This window comes from Zonotrichia leucophrys, chromosome Z, assembly GCF_028769735.1.
Source record: "Zonotrichia leucophrys gambelii isolate GWCS_2022_RI chromosome Z, RI_Zleu_2.0, whole genome shotgun sequence".
Classification (NCBI taxonomy): domain Eukaryota; kingdom Metazoa; phylum Chordata; class Aves; order Passeriformes; family Passerellidae; genus Zonotrichia; species Zonotrichia leucophrys.
Window position 1 is genome coordinate 58,078,623 of NC_088200.1, and position 17,028 is coordinate 58,095,650.

The 17,028-nt window shown below is 38.4% G+C and overlaps 1 protein-coding gene across 2 annotated transcripts in view; it reads left to right on the top strand.

The window, feature by feature from the left end:
• Window positions 1–1,049: 1,049 nt before the first annotated feature.
• LNPEP (leucyl and cystinyl aminopeptidase) overlaps window positions 1,050–17,028 on the top strand; it is a 51,709-nt gene continuing 35,730 nt past the window's right edge. For both annotated transcript variants that reach the window (XM_064736159.1, XM_064736158.1), the window contains exon 1: window positions 1,050–1,266. Coding sequence is in view for 1 of the 2 variants with exons in the window: in XM_064736158.1 (XP_064592228.1) it covers window positions 1,248–1,266 (19 nt within the window). In the remaining variant the exon portion in view is untranslated. The remainder of the gene's footprint in view (window positions 1,267–17,028) is intronic.

The window sequence follows — 17,028 nt, forward strand, 5'->3', positions numbered from 1 at the left end:
CACCATGATTCCTCTGTCATCTCTACATACAATCCCTCCCTAATGCCAAGAGGATCACAGTGTCTTTAGGTTCATGGTGTTCGCCTTCAATCTCATGGCTCTTTGTTGATGTTCAGCCATAATAAGAGATAAGCTTTTGTCTCTCATGACCCTACTCCTCTGAGGTACAGGGCTTGGCAGCAGGTGTTACTGTCACCTATCAATACTTCATTATAGGCATTAATACATACTACAATAAACTCAGTAGTACAAGATGTTATGTAGATATTAACTATTGCATAGATTAAGATGATATAATGGTATATGCTTTACCAGCAAACATGTACACAATGCCCACAGAAGTAAAAAGTGCCCTGAAAACCAAAGCATGGGCAGTCCTCTGTCCTCAAGCTACAGAGACCCAGGGCCTTCGAAAGTTCAGAGTTCCCACATGAGCCAAACAGAAAACCCATAAATACAATATTTGTAACATTTTTTAGTTATAGAATTTGTTCTTGAAGATGTTTATACTTCTGTACTTTTCCCACAGCAGCCACTTCTAATAATGTTTCAATACTTCCATATTTCATGGTGACATCCACCGTGTATGGCTGGTTCTCCTTCACAAATACCAGGTTCACTTTGTATAATTAATTGTTTTGATCTTTTGTGTTTGGTTCCTGGAACACTATCCAGTCTTTCTTTGTAGCATCGTTTGATCACATTTCACACAATCGCTTGTGCCTTTTGATTCTTGTGTCTTGCACAGCAGAACACTAAGGGAATTATTTGTTTAAATAAAAAGTAAGGTTAAATTGCGACGGCAGGCGCACGGCAGGGACACGCAGGCAAAGTCGGCTCCGCAGCAGCGCCACGGCCTTCGCGGCGAGCCCGGTGCGGCAGCGGCCGTGTCACCCACTCGGCGGAGCGGCCCGCGGGACGCCGCGATCCGACACTCGGTCCCTCGGGGTCCGGAGCCCGCCCCGGCATCCCCGGCGTGAGGCGGGCCCATGCGGGGAGGAGGCGGTGCCGCGGGGCCCAGCCAGGGGCGAGGAGGAAGCGAGCGCTGAGGCAGCGGCGGGCGGTGGTTGGTCGGTGCTGCCTCGCCTGAAAAGGCTGCCGAGCGGGGAGGGAGCCGTGGGTTGATAGCTCTGCGGCCCCGGCGGGGCGGTACGGACTGAGCCCGTCCTAGGAGCATGCGGCGGCGGGAGGAGGAGGAGTAAAGAGCCGTGGCAGCGCCTCCGCTGAGAGCGGACTCCGGGAGGAAGATGGAGCCCTTTCCCAGCGGTGAGTACCTGGGCGGCCGTCGGAGTCCGGGACGGGGCCGCGGGGCCTCCCGGCAGAGCCGCGTCCCGAGGAAAACGAGAGGCTTCGTAGTGTTGCTGCCCTCGTTGTTTGCGGCTTGAAAATTGTCTCATGTTAATTAGGAATAGGTGTCTTGAACGATAGAGGGGAAGGGAGCTCCCTCGCCTTTTGGGCGCTGTTGCGCTTCTCACTGCCCGGCCGGGGTCTCACACTGGGAAGCCGGGGCCACTTGAACTCCAGGTGTACGCTCGCCGTGTGTGGCACCACCGAAGGCGCCTTATAGGTGTCTGGAGTTCCAAAGCTATCATGATTCTGATGGGAAGTAGGAACCAGCCCCCCTGTTCATGGCGTTTTCCTGATCGGGGTATTCTCATCAGAACGCACCTCCAACCGCCCGCCCCCCACCCCCCCCAAACCCGAGCGGACGGAGAAATAAAATACAGAAGTATAAGCCGTGTACGAAATAGCATTTCAGGGTGTTCTTGAAACCCAGAAAGCTTTCAGAGCGCCCATGCACTGACAGAAGTGCTTGAAATTCCGACGTGGTTGCATATGCTCAGAGATAGGCATACGGGAGCGTTTGCTGGCCTCGTAATACAGCAGTGTGTGTGCATCCTGTGCTTGTGCCTGAAATGAAGCCATGAAAAGTCTGTATTGCTTGTGCCTCTACTAATAGTAACACATTCTACCCGTCCAGGGCAGAGGAGGAAATGAAGCTCTCAGATCAAACTGAAACTGAAGTATGTTTGGTTAGATTCACAACCATGGCCAAATATGGAATTAGACAGTGGGTAAAACAACAGCCTTCCTGCTGAAAACGCAGCACTTTTGTTACAGGTGGGATTTGGTCTGTTAAATGGCAAGCATGTTGGATAGCCATCGGTAAAGTATCAGGTAGACTTTGCTGCATCGTATTTTAAAAAAAACCCCATGTGCTAAAAAATAAATTTTCTGTCTCATGGCAAAGAGGTTGGCCCTAAATGATCTTTAAGGTTCCTTCTAATCCATTCTAAGGTTCTATAAACCATGTTGTGAATCTATAAATATATCTTCATTGCCTTGCATTTCCCCTTTTTTGAAACACATGAAATATCCCCTGCCATTGGATGCTGCCGTTTAGAATCTGAAAGAAACCGAAAGTCATGAGCTCTGGGCATATTTTGGTGTTGTAACTTGCAAGAGCAACACCCCCCCCCTTTTTTTTCCCCTCTTCATATTGTCATGCTAAAATTACAGTTTTTACAAGCAGTTGATATTTCGGTTCTCTAGTTAATCCTGGCCTTGGTGTAAGGTCTTTCAGCTACAGCCTCTTTCAGTCACAGCGTTGTTTTGTGCGTTCTTGTATGCATCATAAAAAGATCTTGTCTTTAAGAGTAGTGCATTTTGGGGGAGAATTTAATTTTGAAGTCATCTTGCTAAGGCCATTCTTTTTCAAAGAGATGAAATGTTGTTTTAAAGCTCTGTTTGGCATAATGCTATTGCTGCATTGTGCAATAAAACGTTTTAAAAATTCTGCTCCATGCAACTGGAAGAAATGTACCTGCAGGCTTTAGCATGTAGCTTAAGGTGCTGAGAAGCAATATTCATGCACTGAGCTTCCTAATTTTGTTCCCTGAAATGAAAACACTAAAGATCGTGGTAAGACTGGAAGAAAATTTGGAGCTGAAGTTGGTCAATAAGTTTTTTCCTGAGGGCTGGCTCTGCTGGAATAGACGCCGCAGAGAATATGCAAATATTAGAGCAAAAATGTTGCACCTTATTTCTGATGATCTTGGGGCATATTTGGTGCTCAATAGCAGCAGCAAAAAATCTGAAGTGAAGAGGGTGCTTACATTATTGGCTTTTTGAATAGAATTTTTATTTTTATGCCTGGTGGTCTGGAACCATTTGTAGGCATCAAATTTTCCAAATAAACTGGATTTTTGTTTTGCCTTACACAATACTTATGAGTTCTATTTGTGAGTCGTGTTGACTTCCTGTGCAAAGCACTGTTTAAATTGAGAAGACAGCATGCCTATCACAGGAGGCTTACAATATTATACTTGTAGCTCTCTGAGTTCTTTGGGGTTTTTACCCTTGTAAAACGTGGGGAAGAGGGACCAGGCTGGATCTTAAGATTTTGCAAAAGCATTTTAGTTGGATTCAGCACTCTGATACCCATTGGTCAAACTAGCAATGAGACAATTTCTTGTTTTTATTTATGGGAGTAGAGCTGTGTCTGAATGAGTATGTGTCTTAAAATAGACTTTAAGGCAGCAAATGTACTAAAGTGGATACAAATTCCTGCTTTTCTAGTTCAGTATTTGGTTGGAATTCTTTTTCTTAAATAAAAGAAAAAACACAGTCATAATGCATTTCAAAGTTCAAAGAAACCCTTATCCTTTCCTTGAAATCCTAGTGGGTGTGCTGAATTCTTTACTGTTTGAATGGCTTCTCCTGTGGAAATGCTCAGATAAAGTAAATAAACTTGGGATTTTTTTTTTTTTTTTTTTTTTTTTTTACTTCTTCCCCCATCCCTGCACTGTAAACTTAGTTTGGGACCTCTCTGAAGAGATCTAGGCTGTGTCTTCCTCCCTGCTTAGGACTTTGGGTGGAAATGGTGTATGAGGTCTGTAGCTCTGGAAGAGCAGTTAATTGCATATTTAGTTTTAGCTCCTGGAATAACTGAGTTAATCATAGAATATCTCAGGTTGGAAGGGGACTATAAGGATCATTAAGTCCAACTGCCTGATCCTCTCAGGACTACCTAAAACTAAACCATGTAACTAAGAGTGGCATCTAGACATTCTGTGATCTCTGGTAGGCTTGATGCCACAACCTGTTCCAGTGACCAGCCACCCTCTAGTGAATAGAATGACATTTTCCTGATGTCCCATCTGCACTTCTTCTTGAAAGTTATGAATGCTATAAAGTAGTAAATGTTCCAGAAATGGTTACTGGTAGGATTTTTTTTTTGAGATGGATTCCTCTGTTTGCATGACTGCTCTTAATTTGAAATTTTTCCCCCAGAACAAATAATCAAAGTTTAATTAAAAGCTCATAGAAGTTTTGCTTATTTGTTGCACAGAATTTTTCCACCTAAGATGTATGGTTTCCCATTCCTTTGAATTCTGCTTTGAATTCTGCTTTTAATCAATGAGCAGATTTTTTTTTTAATTTTGACTAGTCATTTGTTACTTAAACAGTTTCACTAAAATGTAAAGAAACAAAAAAGCAAGTGAAAGAAGTGAAATACAGATTAAAGGAAATATGTAATGTAATTTTGGACATCTGCATCTTGGACATCAGTACAAATTATTTTGCAAGTCTTTTGCTTGTTTTTTAGATTGTATGTGTTTCTGAGAGGTCATTTCATAATTTCCTGTTTATTACATTAAATATGTCACTTCTCTACTTAGTATGGAAAAAAGAGAAGTGAGCTATTACAGAGTTTCTCATTTAAGACAGGTGGCATGCATGAACTTGCCACTGCAGATGGGATAACTTGTGAGGATCTGAAGTGCAAATAGCACTCACTTTCACTGACATTCCTGAATTATTTTTAACCTTTTCATACGCAACAGATGCAAACTTTGATATTAATTACAGGACTAGATTGATGAGCAAACTAAAAAGACTCTCATGGGAAGAAGTGGGGGGGGTTTTTGGAAAGCAGAAATAAAACAAGTTGGGTAATGTTCTTTACAAAATGAAAATGTTACTTGCAAAGTCTAGTTATTTCAGGTAGTTTTGTCAATTCTAAAATAATTTTGTTCTTTGTGTTAATTTCAGTACGGAAGTGTACTGGAGGTTGCAGGAGCATGTTCTGTGTGCATAGCTTTAATTCTGTCGGGGACAGCAGGCATAGCCTTGACTGCCAATGTTTTACAATGTTGTGTCATGGGGCAGAAGGATTCCTGTTTGTCTTAAACTGTTACTCAGTCCTAGACAGCATATTGGGTAATTTAATTTTTTTTTGTACAGTGGTAGATAGAAAACATCAAAGAAGTCTGTTCTTAATGTCTTCTTTTCTGCCCTGTGGTTTGCCTATCCCATCAATTACTACTGGAAAAAATTCTGATTTAATCTGTTCCTGAGTGTGAGTTTTACATTGTCCAAGTGCATTGTGCTGGCTTGTAGTTTTCCACAAAGCCATGTTATAGTATCTGTGCTTGTGTTCCTGTGTCAGCTGAGCAGAAACCTGTTTTTTCAATGTATTTGATATGTGTTTGCTTTTGCTGATTCTCTGTGAACCCCTGCCAAGCAGTGGATGTTCAGAAGGGGAATTCAATGAGTTAAAGAATGTCTGAAGATGAGAGTATAAGTGCTCATTATTGTCCATTTGTTAGTATTTTTCCATTAAGCAGTTGGTCTTCCACTTGCAGAATGAAACCATGGAGTATCTGTGTGTTTACTTCCTAAGTAAAAAACAACGAAAGCTTGTGCTGACCTCAGTATCTACCTGTAAAAGTATTCCAGGACTGTCTTGCCATCTTTTTTGGGAAGATGATGTAAAGTTGAGCAACCATGTTTCACATTGCTGGGGCTACGTGAATGCTGCATAAAGCTCTGTAACAAATGCCATAAAAATAGTACAAACAAATAAAAGCAAGGATAAAACCACCTCTGTTTGTTTCACTAGTCAGAATTCACTATTTTCATATTAGATGGGCATTGGTGTAACAATTCCGTACAAAGAAGCTGAATTTATCTTTATTTAATGTATCCCCTGATTAAAGTAGTGATGAATTCAGAGAGTTCAAGTTTTTCATCTTTTACTCAGTTATTTAAGAAAGTCCAGTGAAATTCCAGTTCTCCTGCACAATGGTGTTTTTTTTTTTTTCATTGAGTACAAAAGCAAAGATTGTGTAGAAGAGCAAAACCACTGAGATTTCTTTATGTTTGGGAGCAGTATTATTCCTTTGTCTATCAGAGAAATATATGCATGGTAGCTGCTGCTTAGACTTCTGTCCAACAGTACCTTAAAATAAGATCATATTAACTTTTAAAATAAACCAAGATCTTGTGTGATCTGGGTTTTAGTTGCCTCAAAGTATTTTAAAGAGTACATATGTACCTTTTGAAGTTGTGTTTTGACTGTTTATGATACTGCTTTACATAGTGGAAGTATATTAACCTTAAAATGTAATAATCACAAAGAAATCGTGTGCCATCTTGCACACAGAAAAATGGATACTCCTGAAGGAAATTTGGAGTAAGGAAGGGAGGGAACATGTCTGGAGAACTCATCTGGTTGATCAAACGGACAGGAATTTCAGGGTAACGTGGTGTGTTGGGTTCTGTGCAGTTTGTGTCCCTAGGGCACAGCTGGTCCTTTATTGCTTCATGAGTGTTGTCTCAAAATAGATGTTCAAGGAAGACCTTAGAGCCAGCTCTTCTGGGTTATTTAGGGCATGCAGTAGTCTGTTGAAGCAGAAGTCTTCTTTACCGCATCAGGTGGAGAGTGAAAAAGTGGAATCCTGATTTCACTGAAACACAAGATGCTTTCAGTCAGTTGTTTTGTTCTTGTGGAAATAAGGTGAGTTTTGATTTTGGGATTTGTTTTTTATTCCAATCAAAACTACCACCAAGGTGTTTGGAGGAGTGTTTCAGCGTGCTTTACTAAGCATAACTGTGTGCAGAGAGCTTTCCTTTGGTTGTAATTGCTCTGACATTGAAGGAATATTTTCTGTTAACTGGAGTTCTTGTGTAACAGTACTTCTACCACAGTGCCATTGACTTTTATGGGGAATTGATTGTGTTCAAAACTAAGAATGTGCCTAATTCACCTACTGTTCTAGGGCCCAATGGTGATTTTTACTTAAGCCTTTCTGTTGTATATAGTTTCTTCAGTAGCAATGAGCCGGTAGCACATTAGTAGAACCACTTTTACTATTTCTCATGAATGAAAAAGTTCTGACTTCTGTTAGTGGGAGATCAAAATGCTTTGATATGCTTTAGAGGCCTCATAATTCTGACCTGTAAACCATTATAAGAGAACAACAAACAGTAGGTTTTTAGAAAATGTGGCTGTCAATACAACATATATAAACTGTCAGCTGCTGTCCAAATCTGCACTTTTTATCATTGCTGGAGATATTAATGAAGCTTTAGTGTCTCTTTTGGAACGAAGGAATAATCATAATTGTGAATCGTTGAATGATTTCGTTTGCGAGGGACCTTCTGAAAAGTGTCTGATATCTGAGCTTCCCACACCCCTCATGGTGATGGTTGTTATGATGTTAATTTCAAAGCTGATATATGATACCTGGATAGGCTTTTGAAGCAATGTAGATTTCAGTATGTCTTAAGCTACCAGGCAGACACACTGCTACTTCTTTCTTTTATCAATTCTCTTTCTCTTGTTGTATTATGAGACTGAGAAAAATGTAGATAGATGTATTTTTGCTCCATTAAGTTGATACAAAACTTAGTGTGTTAGGCCATAACCTCTAGCCATTATTGCATCTTGCTTTCTGTGAACCGGACTACCAGTTACGGAGCAGTGAACACGTAACGTGTGACTGCAGATAGCTTGGGATGGTTGGAGTTGTCAAGTGGGAATTAACTAACAGTAGTAATCCAGAAGGCATATCGGGTTGCCTCTGTAGAGAGTGTTCAAGACAAGAGAATATGTTTCTATTCATTTATTGCTAAAAGCAAACAAGAGAACGAAAAGATTAGGCAGCCATCAGTTGGTATATAGTCTGTCCGGTTCTATACCTAACAGTTAGATGTTTCAGAAAACTCTCAAAATTTTTTTTACTTCAAAACAACTGGTACCAGCAGAGAGATGTTTTGTATTCTCAGCAGTGATGAACGAGGTATTTATCAGACGTGAAATTAATGGACAGGTGTTGTGAAGAGGATTGTCAGCAGTTCTGAATATAGGAGTTGAGTAGCTCAAGAAATCTGAGACAGAACTTCCTCTGTGTCTCTTAAGATTCAGGACCTTTTCCTGAGGCCCCTGTGGTTAAACGTTTTATGTGATTTTAATTGCAAAATACACCTTTGGTGAGTCTGGAAGCAGGAAACTAAAGCAATCATATTCTGTAATTAAAGCAGAAACTTCTTTCCTATCCCATTTTTTGTTCAACAAGTGGCTGAGGATTGAACACTGCGTCAACCTTGTGGAAGGTTTTCCTTCTCAGAAATATCCAAAGATGAAAATGTAATTTAAAACTATGTCCTCTTTCTTGCCCTCCATTTCCCCTGCATTTTCTCATAGGAAACCTAACTGGTACCAGATTTAAACTTGAAAATCTGTTAATGTGAGCAGACGTGATATTGCATCTCTTGGATATCAAAATCCAGACTAACCTTGGTTTGGTTAGCCTTAAGTTCTCCTCTTATTTCCTCATAGCTCCTCATTGCTAATGGACAACACCTGTCCATTAATTTCATGTCTGATGAATAATTATGACAAAAATAAGTTACAAATTTTTACCAGTTGTTTAGGTGGAGTATTCACTAAATGATCTATTCACTTTTTCCCCTTCTATGATATTTTCTTTTTGTTGATAACATAGAAGGCTCCATAGTATCCTGGCTATTTACATTTAAATCTAATTGGTAAATGGTGAAATGTAATTGATCCATGTAGTTCTTCAATCTGAGGTGCTGACAAAGCAAATGCAATGGTACTTTGCTTAAAAATCAGGAAGAGAACCTTTTAAAAGCACCCAAGACTAATAAATACTGACTTCCTTGAAATTACACTCCTCGCTCATATTTGTTATGGCAACTTCAGATAAGAGAGGGTCTTAAAATGCATAATCACACATAGTTTTAATTTCTGTTATACAGTTAATTGGCAGGGTTTTGTTCCAGTCTATGTACAGAAGCTAGTCACTGCACTGTTTATCTCACATTGATTTTTAAAACCCACATAAACAAGTAAAAAGCAGAAGGAGACCTTGGAGTATACCTTCAAAGGGCAAGTGACCTTGTAAGGCTTGGAGCTTGAGTTCTCTTGTGTAGTTTGGAGTGGAAAGCAAAATGTGTCCCCCTTTGCAATACAGGAAAATCTATTCATTTTCAAGTTAGGAGTTTTTTTTGAGAAAGAAGGGGTTTTTTTCTCCCAAAACCAGCATCTGTTTTGAAGACCTTTTGTCTGTCCATTAGAAGTCATGATATATACTTAACTATACAGAGTCTTCTAAACCTCTACCAGTTAATTGTATCTTGAAATCAGCCCTTACAGAGTGGCATATGTGGCTCAAGTTGTGAGCAGATGTTAGGTACAGTCTGTCTTTTAAAAGTATTTATTAAAGAGTGTAACAGTATTTATTAAAATCATATGGAGTCATCATATCTGTTTGCATGTAGATGTTGATACACAAAAAACAACAAACCCTCTTTTGTTTTACTGGAGTCTGTGTGCCTTTTTTAAAATTTCTTCTTTAATGTTTTTTTAGTTGCATTCAGCATATGAAAGTGTATATATAAATGTGTATGTGTCCAGTTTTGGTCTATTAAAAATATGCAATGCATATATAATCTTGCTGCATAGTGGGAATTAAGAACTTGCTCTTAGCTTACCTGTACCTTCTGTTCTGTCTCTAAAAAGCAGGAAAATCCCATGGATGATTCAGATTCTCATAGCAGTGCTTCATATTGCTTAATACTTCTTCATTTGTTTGGGATTTTTTCCCCATTGGATTATTTCCTTTTCCTGTTTGAATTCAGTAATTTGCAAGAGAAAAATGGTGACATCTATTTTGTAGCAGCCTAGCCTTTCTTTTTCCCCAGAAATATTGTTCTCCTGTAAAGGTTCTTAAAGTAAGGTTTAACAGATTTAAAATAACTGCAGCATGAAAGTTTTTGTTCCTAAATGCAAAGACTTATGTTTTCCTCTGAGTGGCTGTATATTAACCCTTTACACTGACTATACAGTAAGTAAAAATTCTGCTTAAATCTTCTTGTTGTAGGTAAACCATGATAGGCAGCTAATCCCCATGTAGCCAAATGCTTAATTCCATGCAGAAGGATGGGGGAAAGAATCACAAGGGCAAAAAAATGGAAAAGTTGGGAGATGAAGACGAGGAAAGCAAAAGCTGCGTACATGCAAGCAAAAAGAAGCCCCAGCTCCAAAGTTGTAGGTGAAACTGCGGTGAAATGAAGGCACAGGGCTGGCTTTCCACTAGAACTTGTGATTTCTGTGACATTCTGTCGGAGAAGGGAGACCAGGACACCAGTTGGTTCATCATGGCCCGCTTTATTGAAAAAGTATCAAACACTTATACAGCAAATAATGAGCTTCTGAATATTCTGTAAGCCAAGCAATCTGTTTGTTAAACTGTAGCATTAACTCATCCACATTCCTTTGAGACTACGTTCTCTATCTCTCCTGCCTCACTGTCCATTTCTTTATCATGTTTTGCGAGGATCCAGGACACATTATCTCACACCTGCAAGATTTGGAACTAACCATGGTCTTGTACTTTTCCATTCTCTGTCCTGCTACAGACACAAAAAGGCCTCTGCCTGTCTCTGCCCTAGTTAGGACATCTTTCCCAAATTAATTCAGCTGTGTCCTCTCTCCTCAAGCCACTCTGACAAAACTCTCCACAACATTCCAGTGGCTTGCTTTGTCTTTGTTAGCTGAGTAAAGGTTATAACTGTTCTCTTACTGCAGACAGATGCAGGTTTGAAATTACATGAATGACTGTACAGTAGTTGTGTACTGTCCTGCTTTAGTAAGAGCAAATAATTTTTCTGTGTAGAATTGAATTATTTTCTTGCTCGAGAGGAACTTATAATGTATGGAATGATTAGGGAGACATGGTAGAGAAGAAGGAAATCTTTAGTAAGAATCTTAACATAAGTAATGTGTTTGTGGACATGGGCTTTGTTTGCTGAGCAAGCTTATTGGAAGAGATAAGATAAGCTTTTCTTGATTCCCTCCAAACACAGAATTTTTAATGGATGAGTTGAGACAGCCCAGGGCATAACAGTGAAGGAAGTAATTTGCATTATAGAAGGAAGGGCTAAATTGATATGACAAGGAATAATAATAAATAAACAAGTTCTTGAAGCATGCTGAAAATATTGTAAAATTAAAAGGCTGCCTTGTCAAAAGTCACTGCTTATTACAATTCAGTGATTTTTAATGTCTGATGTGATGTATCTGTTGACACTTACCCACAAGATGAAATAGTGTAATGCAATATTTAAGTGTTAATACAGTGACGTTAATCCCTGCTTCTAGACACAATTTTGCTGAAAGTTTTTAAATTATGAAGATTTTTACTTGTTTTATTCTTACGTTTTACTTACACATTTTTCACTAACAAAGTACATTATCTTTCAAAAATTAGATTTCATAAGTAAATCTTCAGGATTTTTTTTTTTTTTTGCCTGTAAATGTGTGAACTCAAATTTGAGCATGTCTTGAATTTGAGGAGTTGTGCTTGTCTCCTGTAAGATCCATGTAGCCAGTCTTTGGAGTTTTTATGTTGAGTTCAGGGTCCAGAAATGCCATGAGTAATTTGCTTTCATGAACACTCTGAATAAATATAACTTTTTGCTTGATGTTCCTCCTTACTCTTCCTTTCCTCTGTGGGAGGGAGGATAGGACTACAAACACCACTGCTTGCCCTGACCCATTAAAGCTTGAGGTTTTAGTTAGCATTTTGGATAGGTTTCCTTTGAATTTCTTTGTCCCAAAGAGTAGGCAGGTGGCAACAGGGATTATTTACTGACTATGCTGTAAAACAGTTGTCTGTGAGAAAAGTTCAGCAAAACTGATATAACTTCTGTGGGGTGATATTTTAGAAGAACAGAAAAGCAATTTTTAAAATTAATATTTGTTAGTTAAGTATTTTTTCCACTTCAAAGTTTTTTTTTCTAATTGCTTCTTCTAAAGTTTTGAGGCATTTCTTTTCAAGCTATGGCCAGACAAGACATATACAGTGGGAGAGCAGGGAGTTAGAAGAGCTAAGCGAGGCTTGTATCTTTGCATGGAAACCAAGGTAAGGAAGGGGGTAGTTAAGAGTTGGTGGCTGTTGCAAGCTTTCAGAATAAGGAACTACACTAATTCCTGTGTTAACTGCTCCTGGAAATAGGCATACAGTCCTACAGTGAGTCAGTGAATGTAGTGCTCACAGGAGAAGTAGGAAGAGCTTTCTTCTTTTTAATTAATTAAATTAAATTAAATAATTTTTAATTATTTAATCTTCTGCTGGATAGCAGCAGTTGGATGTCCAAACCTGTTGTTATGAAAGGAGAAAAAGAGAAAAGAGGAGAATGAAAAACAAAACACTGTCCACATTATCCTCAACACTGGTATCTGAGAAAGGATAGTGGGATGTGCTGAGGGGTTGATGTACCTTCTGTTACAGGAGGTGGTGAGCTGGGTGGGGGAATAGGCCCAGTAATGCTCAGAGGGGTGTTTTGTCAGTTTCAACTGCTAGGAATACAGTATGGCATCAGCAAATAAATTGAGATGGTCTACAAATTGTACAATTTACTTAATTAGATTAGATTTATAGAATTTATACCTAATATTAGAAGTCCCCATGCTAAGCAATTATTTATCAAGTCACAGAATCATTTATTTTGGAAAAGACCTTTAGGATCATGGATTACATCCACTAAGCTAACACTGGCAAGTCTACCACTAAACTATGTTCCTTAGTGCCGCATCCATGTGTCCTTACATACCTCCAAGGGTGATGACTCCATCGCTTCCCTGGCCAGCCTGTTCCAAAGCTTGATAAACCTTTTGATGAGGAAATTTTTCCTAACTTGAGGCCATTTCCTCTTGTGCTGTCATTTGCTACCTGAGAGAAGAGACCAACACCCCACCTCACTAACCACCTTTCAGTAGGTTGGAAAGAAACTAAGTAACGTGGTTAGTGGTTTCATGTGGTTTTTGTTTTTCTCCAGAATATGTTGTTGAAATCTGGTGTAAAAATGGGAATTCTTTATATTGTATGGAAACTAGTGTAAAGTTAAGTAACTTAACTCAGCATTTTGGCTCTAAATTTTCCCTTGTTATTTCAAGTCACTTAGATTTAGAGTAATTTACTCTAGATTTAGAGTAATTGATAGAGTAAATAAAAAAAGAAATATCCTAAACCAGATTTAACTAAATAAGAATTAAATTTCTGGATAGAAGACATTAAATCTCTATACTGACCTCAGTTCCTTCATCATTCAGCACTGGCTCTGTGAGTTGATGAGGTGACTTTAACCAAAGTTCTGCTTCGTTTTTATCCCTATGAAGAGAAACTGCTTACTGATCATCATTTTTTTCCAGAAGTAACAGCAACTGAATGTTTAAGCTATACTTCTTTAGGTGTTTTGACCCCAAGCCCCAACAGTAACTCAGTCTCTCTGAGAACTGGTTATAGAAATGCAAATGGGAAAATTGCCTCCAAATTGTGGGTTTTCTTTTTCAACAAGAAATTAATTTTAGACTTCTGTTTGCTTGTTTGTTTTTTTCTTTTAAATAACCTACTCTTTACCTGTATTTTATGTATTTGAACTGCAGAAATTGTTATGAACACAGCCTGGGTATTTTCACGTAAGTTTTAAATTGGACAGCTACAAAAGCAGAGCAGCTGAAAAGTGGAAATGTCAGTAACAAATAATTTTCTGAGTGTTTTTGTTGCTCTTAGCTGGAGTTGACATATAATGAAATTGGAAAAATGGCTGTATAATGAAATTGGAAAAATGGCTCTAGGAGCCAAGAAAAAACGATCCATAAACACAAGACACTGCATGACTGTTTTGGGAGAAATTTGAGGACATCAAAATAACTGCTACGTAGAGGAGAGCTCAGATGAGATGCTGTTTTCACTTGGACAGCTAAGATTCAAAGTAATTCCTCCCATAAAAGATAATTGTTGAACTATCAAGTAACACCTTTATCTCTTTTTTAAACCTCTGTTTTAAAGAGGAAAAGAGAGGCCTATGTCTTTAAGAGCGGGTATCATTAGGACAGCTGTTGTTAAGCATAGCCTTTGATTTTATTTTTCTATTGTCTGCATCAGTGACTTTCAGCACCAGTGTGAAGATAAATTTGTCGTACTTATTCTACAACTTCAAGACTTGTTGAGCCGCTAGAAGCCTTTTGTGTTCAGTTAACTTTTGCTCAAACCTCTGAGTGCTGCTTCTGGCTTAACAGCTGTCACTGAAGGTGTCTGCTCTCGCTGCAGCCTAAGCTACAGGCCTGCATGCTAAACCTGTAGGCCAAGGGTTGCCTTGCAGCAACTTACTCTAAATGTAGTTAGAATAAGAGCAAATATCTTTAGAGGAATTACATCAGTCCTGAAATAGACAGTTTGTAAACTAGGAAAAGCAATTTTAAATGTGTTAGATATTCATTTTTTATAGAATGCTGCTTGCTCAGACTGTCCTGAAGAGCTTATCAGCAAGCAGTGAATGAAAAATTCAAAACTAAGTTCTTTCAAAAGTAAATACCTCTCAGACAAAATCATATAGCAATTCTCCTAAATGTTTATAAGTACAGGTCTGATCAACTATTACTACCATTTTCTGCTAAATGTATAAAATGCCTGCCTTTTTTTTTGCTTGATTTCAACACTTTTGTTCTTTGTTTTTTTTAATCAATCTATAGCAACCACTGTGCTGATTTTAACTGTGCTGATGTACACAATTTATCAAGTAAAAATAAGACACTAGACCACAGCAATTAACAGTTCATACAAAAGGCAAATTTAATCCTTAAAGAATGGTTGCTAGGTAGTAGCAGGGAGCCGGCAGTACTGGGAATAATTGCATGCTGAGCATGGAATATTGCTACCAAATAAGCTACAGAAACTTTCCAACACTGTCTGTGGCATTACTGATGCTACTGAATGTTTATTTTTCAGTGTGCCTTTTTTTTTATATGCAAAGGTTGTGAGATATGGCGTCAGATTCAGTTTTTTGCTTTTGAGGGGAATGGAATTGCATGTAAAGTCTGTCTGATTGATCATAACTTGTTTGCATGTCTGTGACAAAAACTGTATTACATAGGTCCAGTCTGGGTCCATCAGTACTGTGCTCCTACTGTTAAATTTTCTGATTGAGCAGAGATAGGATGCAATTCTGCTTCTTCTCTTTTTGGAGATGCTTTCAGATGTCAGAAGGTAATGCAGCTTCTGTGTACTTAGTATTCAGGTGGATTGAGAGGCTTCAACCCATAGTTCTGGTCTGGCCATGAACGTTAAGATGACAATCATTTCTGCGTATGAGTACATATGTTTGTTTATCCTTTTGCTTAATTGCCTTTAAAAATTCAGGCTTCATATTAATACTCAATGGTGAGAAGGCCTGTCTTTCCTTTTCCTAGCTGCTGATGCTTCAACAGTGAATTACAGTTTAAAGGTTAAATACCAGTATGGTTGCTTTTAGCCATTTGATTTAGGTGTCTTTTGTATAATTGTTCAGATTTTGAAGCGCTTGCCTGAGCAAGCAACCTGTCATAAACTTTATTGCAGAGCTACAGTTATTTCTGATTTGACCAGGAGGTTTTGAAATTCTGAATCTGCATTCCAAATGTAACAGAAGGCTTTTGATAGCAGGAGGTTTTTTCATTGTAAGCACTTATTTGTAGACTGAGCATTTACTGGCAGATACTGCCAGAGATCAATCAATGTCAATTATTTGTATTCTTTGAGAATTTTGTAATAAAAAATTAGATGTCACCTAGTGATGAGATAATGTCATCTATGTGTTCAAATCCTGTGGCAGATCTCTTACAATACTGCATACAGACGGGACATAATAGATATATATGGATTTGAATAGTGCCTAAATAAATAGGGCAATGTGACTCTGAAAAACAAAAAAACATATTGTATCAGTAATGTGTTGAGGGTTTTATTCTTAAAATATTTTATCTTCCACGAAACTATTGATACAAAATACTGTTAGTTTTCTAAGTGGTCACTTCTGTTTCTTGATCTTTGGTTTTTTTTTCTCATTTCATTTGCTGAAGTAGTTAAGTAGGGTAGAATGTTGCCTCCATCTCTGCTGGAATTTTGAAACTCATTTCTGTCATATTAGATTATGCAATTCATAAACAGCATTAGCTAAAGTTTCCAGCCTTATTTCATCTTTAGGTTTAGAAAGATGAAGTTTATATCTTAAGAAAATGTTAATAATTAATGTTTTAAGTGCCCATTTTCAAAGTCTACCAATTCAGATGTGTAGCTGTCCATTAAACTCACTTCTTTGCTGGCCATTTTGTTCTTCATCTGTTGAAAAAAGAATCTGATAGACAATTGTGTTTTATCTGCACCCCTGGATGTTCCTATTTCTGTTTACTTAAAACTCTAATGCTGATCTGCAGTAATAAAAACCCTTAACAAATGATGTTTGGAACTAGTGATTTTTGGTTTCCATTGAGGAAGTGATTGCACTTTCTGAAATATTTCTCAAGTTTGGATTTCCAGTGTAGTATTTGGAACCAAATTTTCTTCAAAATGCCTTTGTATGCCAGTTTGAGTATCTGTGACAATGAATCTGTTTTGGAACTCTGCTTTGGGCTGTCCATCTCTCTTCTCTCCTCTCAGACAGCTTAGAAACAATAACCAGGACAATAGTTATGGGTGAGGATAGGTTGTAAGATTCGGAGAAAGTCTCAAGCCATGAGTCCAGCGTAAGGTGCACAAGTAACAGTGCATGTTCGTTTCTGTTTTCTGTAAAAACATTAATATTTTGCAGTTTGGAACTGGGGTGATTGATCTGCTTCTTCCTGTAAAGTAGAACTGGTGAACTGCCATAGTAAGAGCAGAGCCCAAGGATATAGTT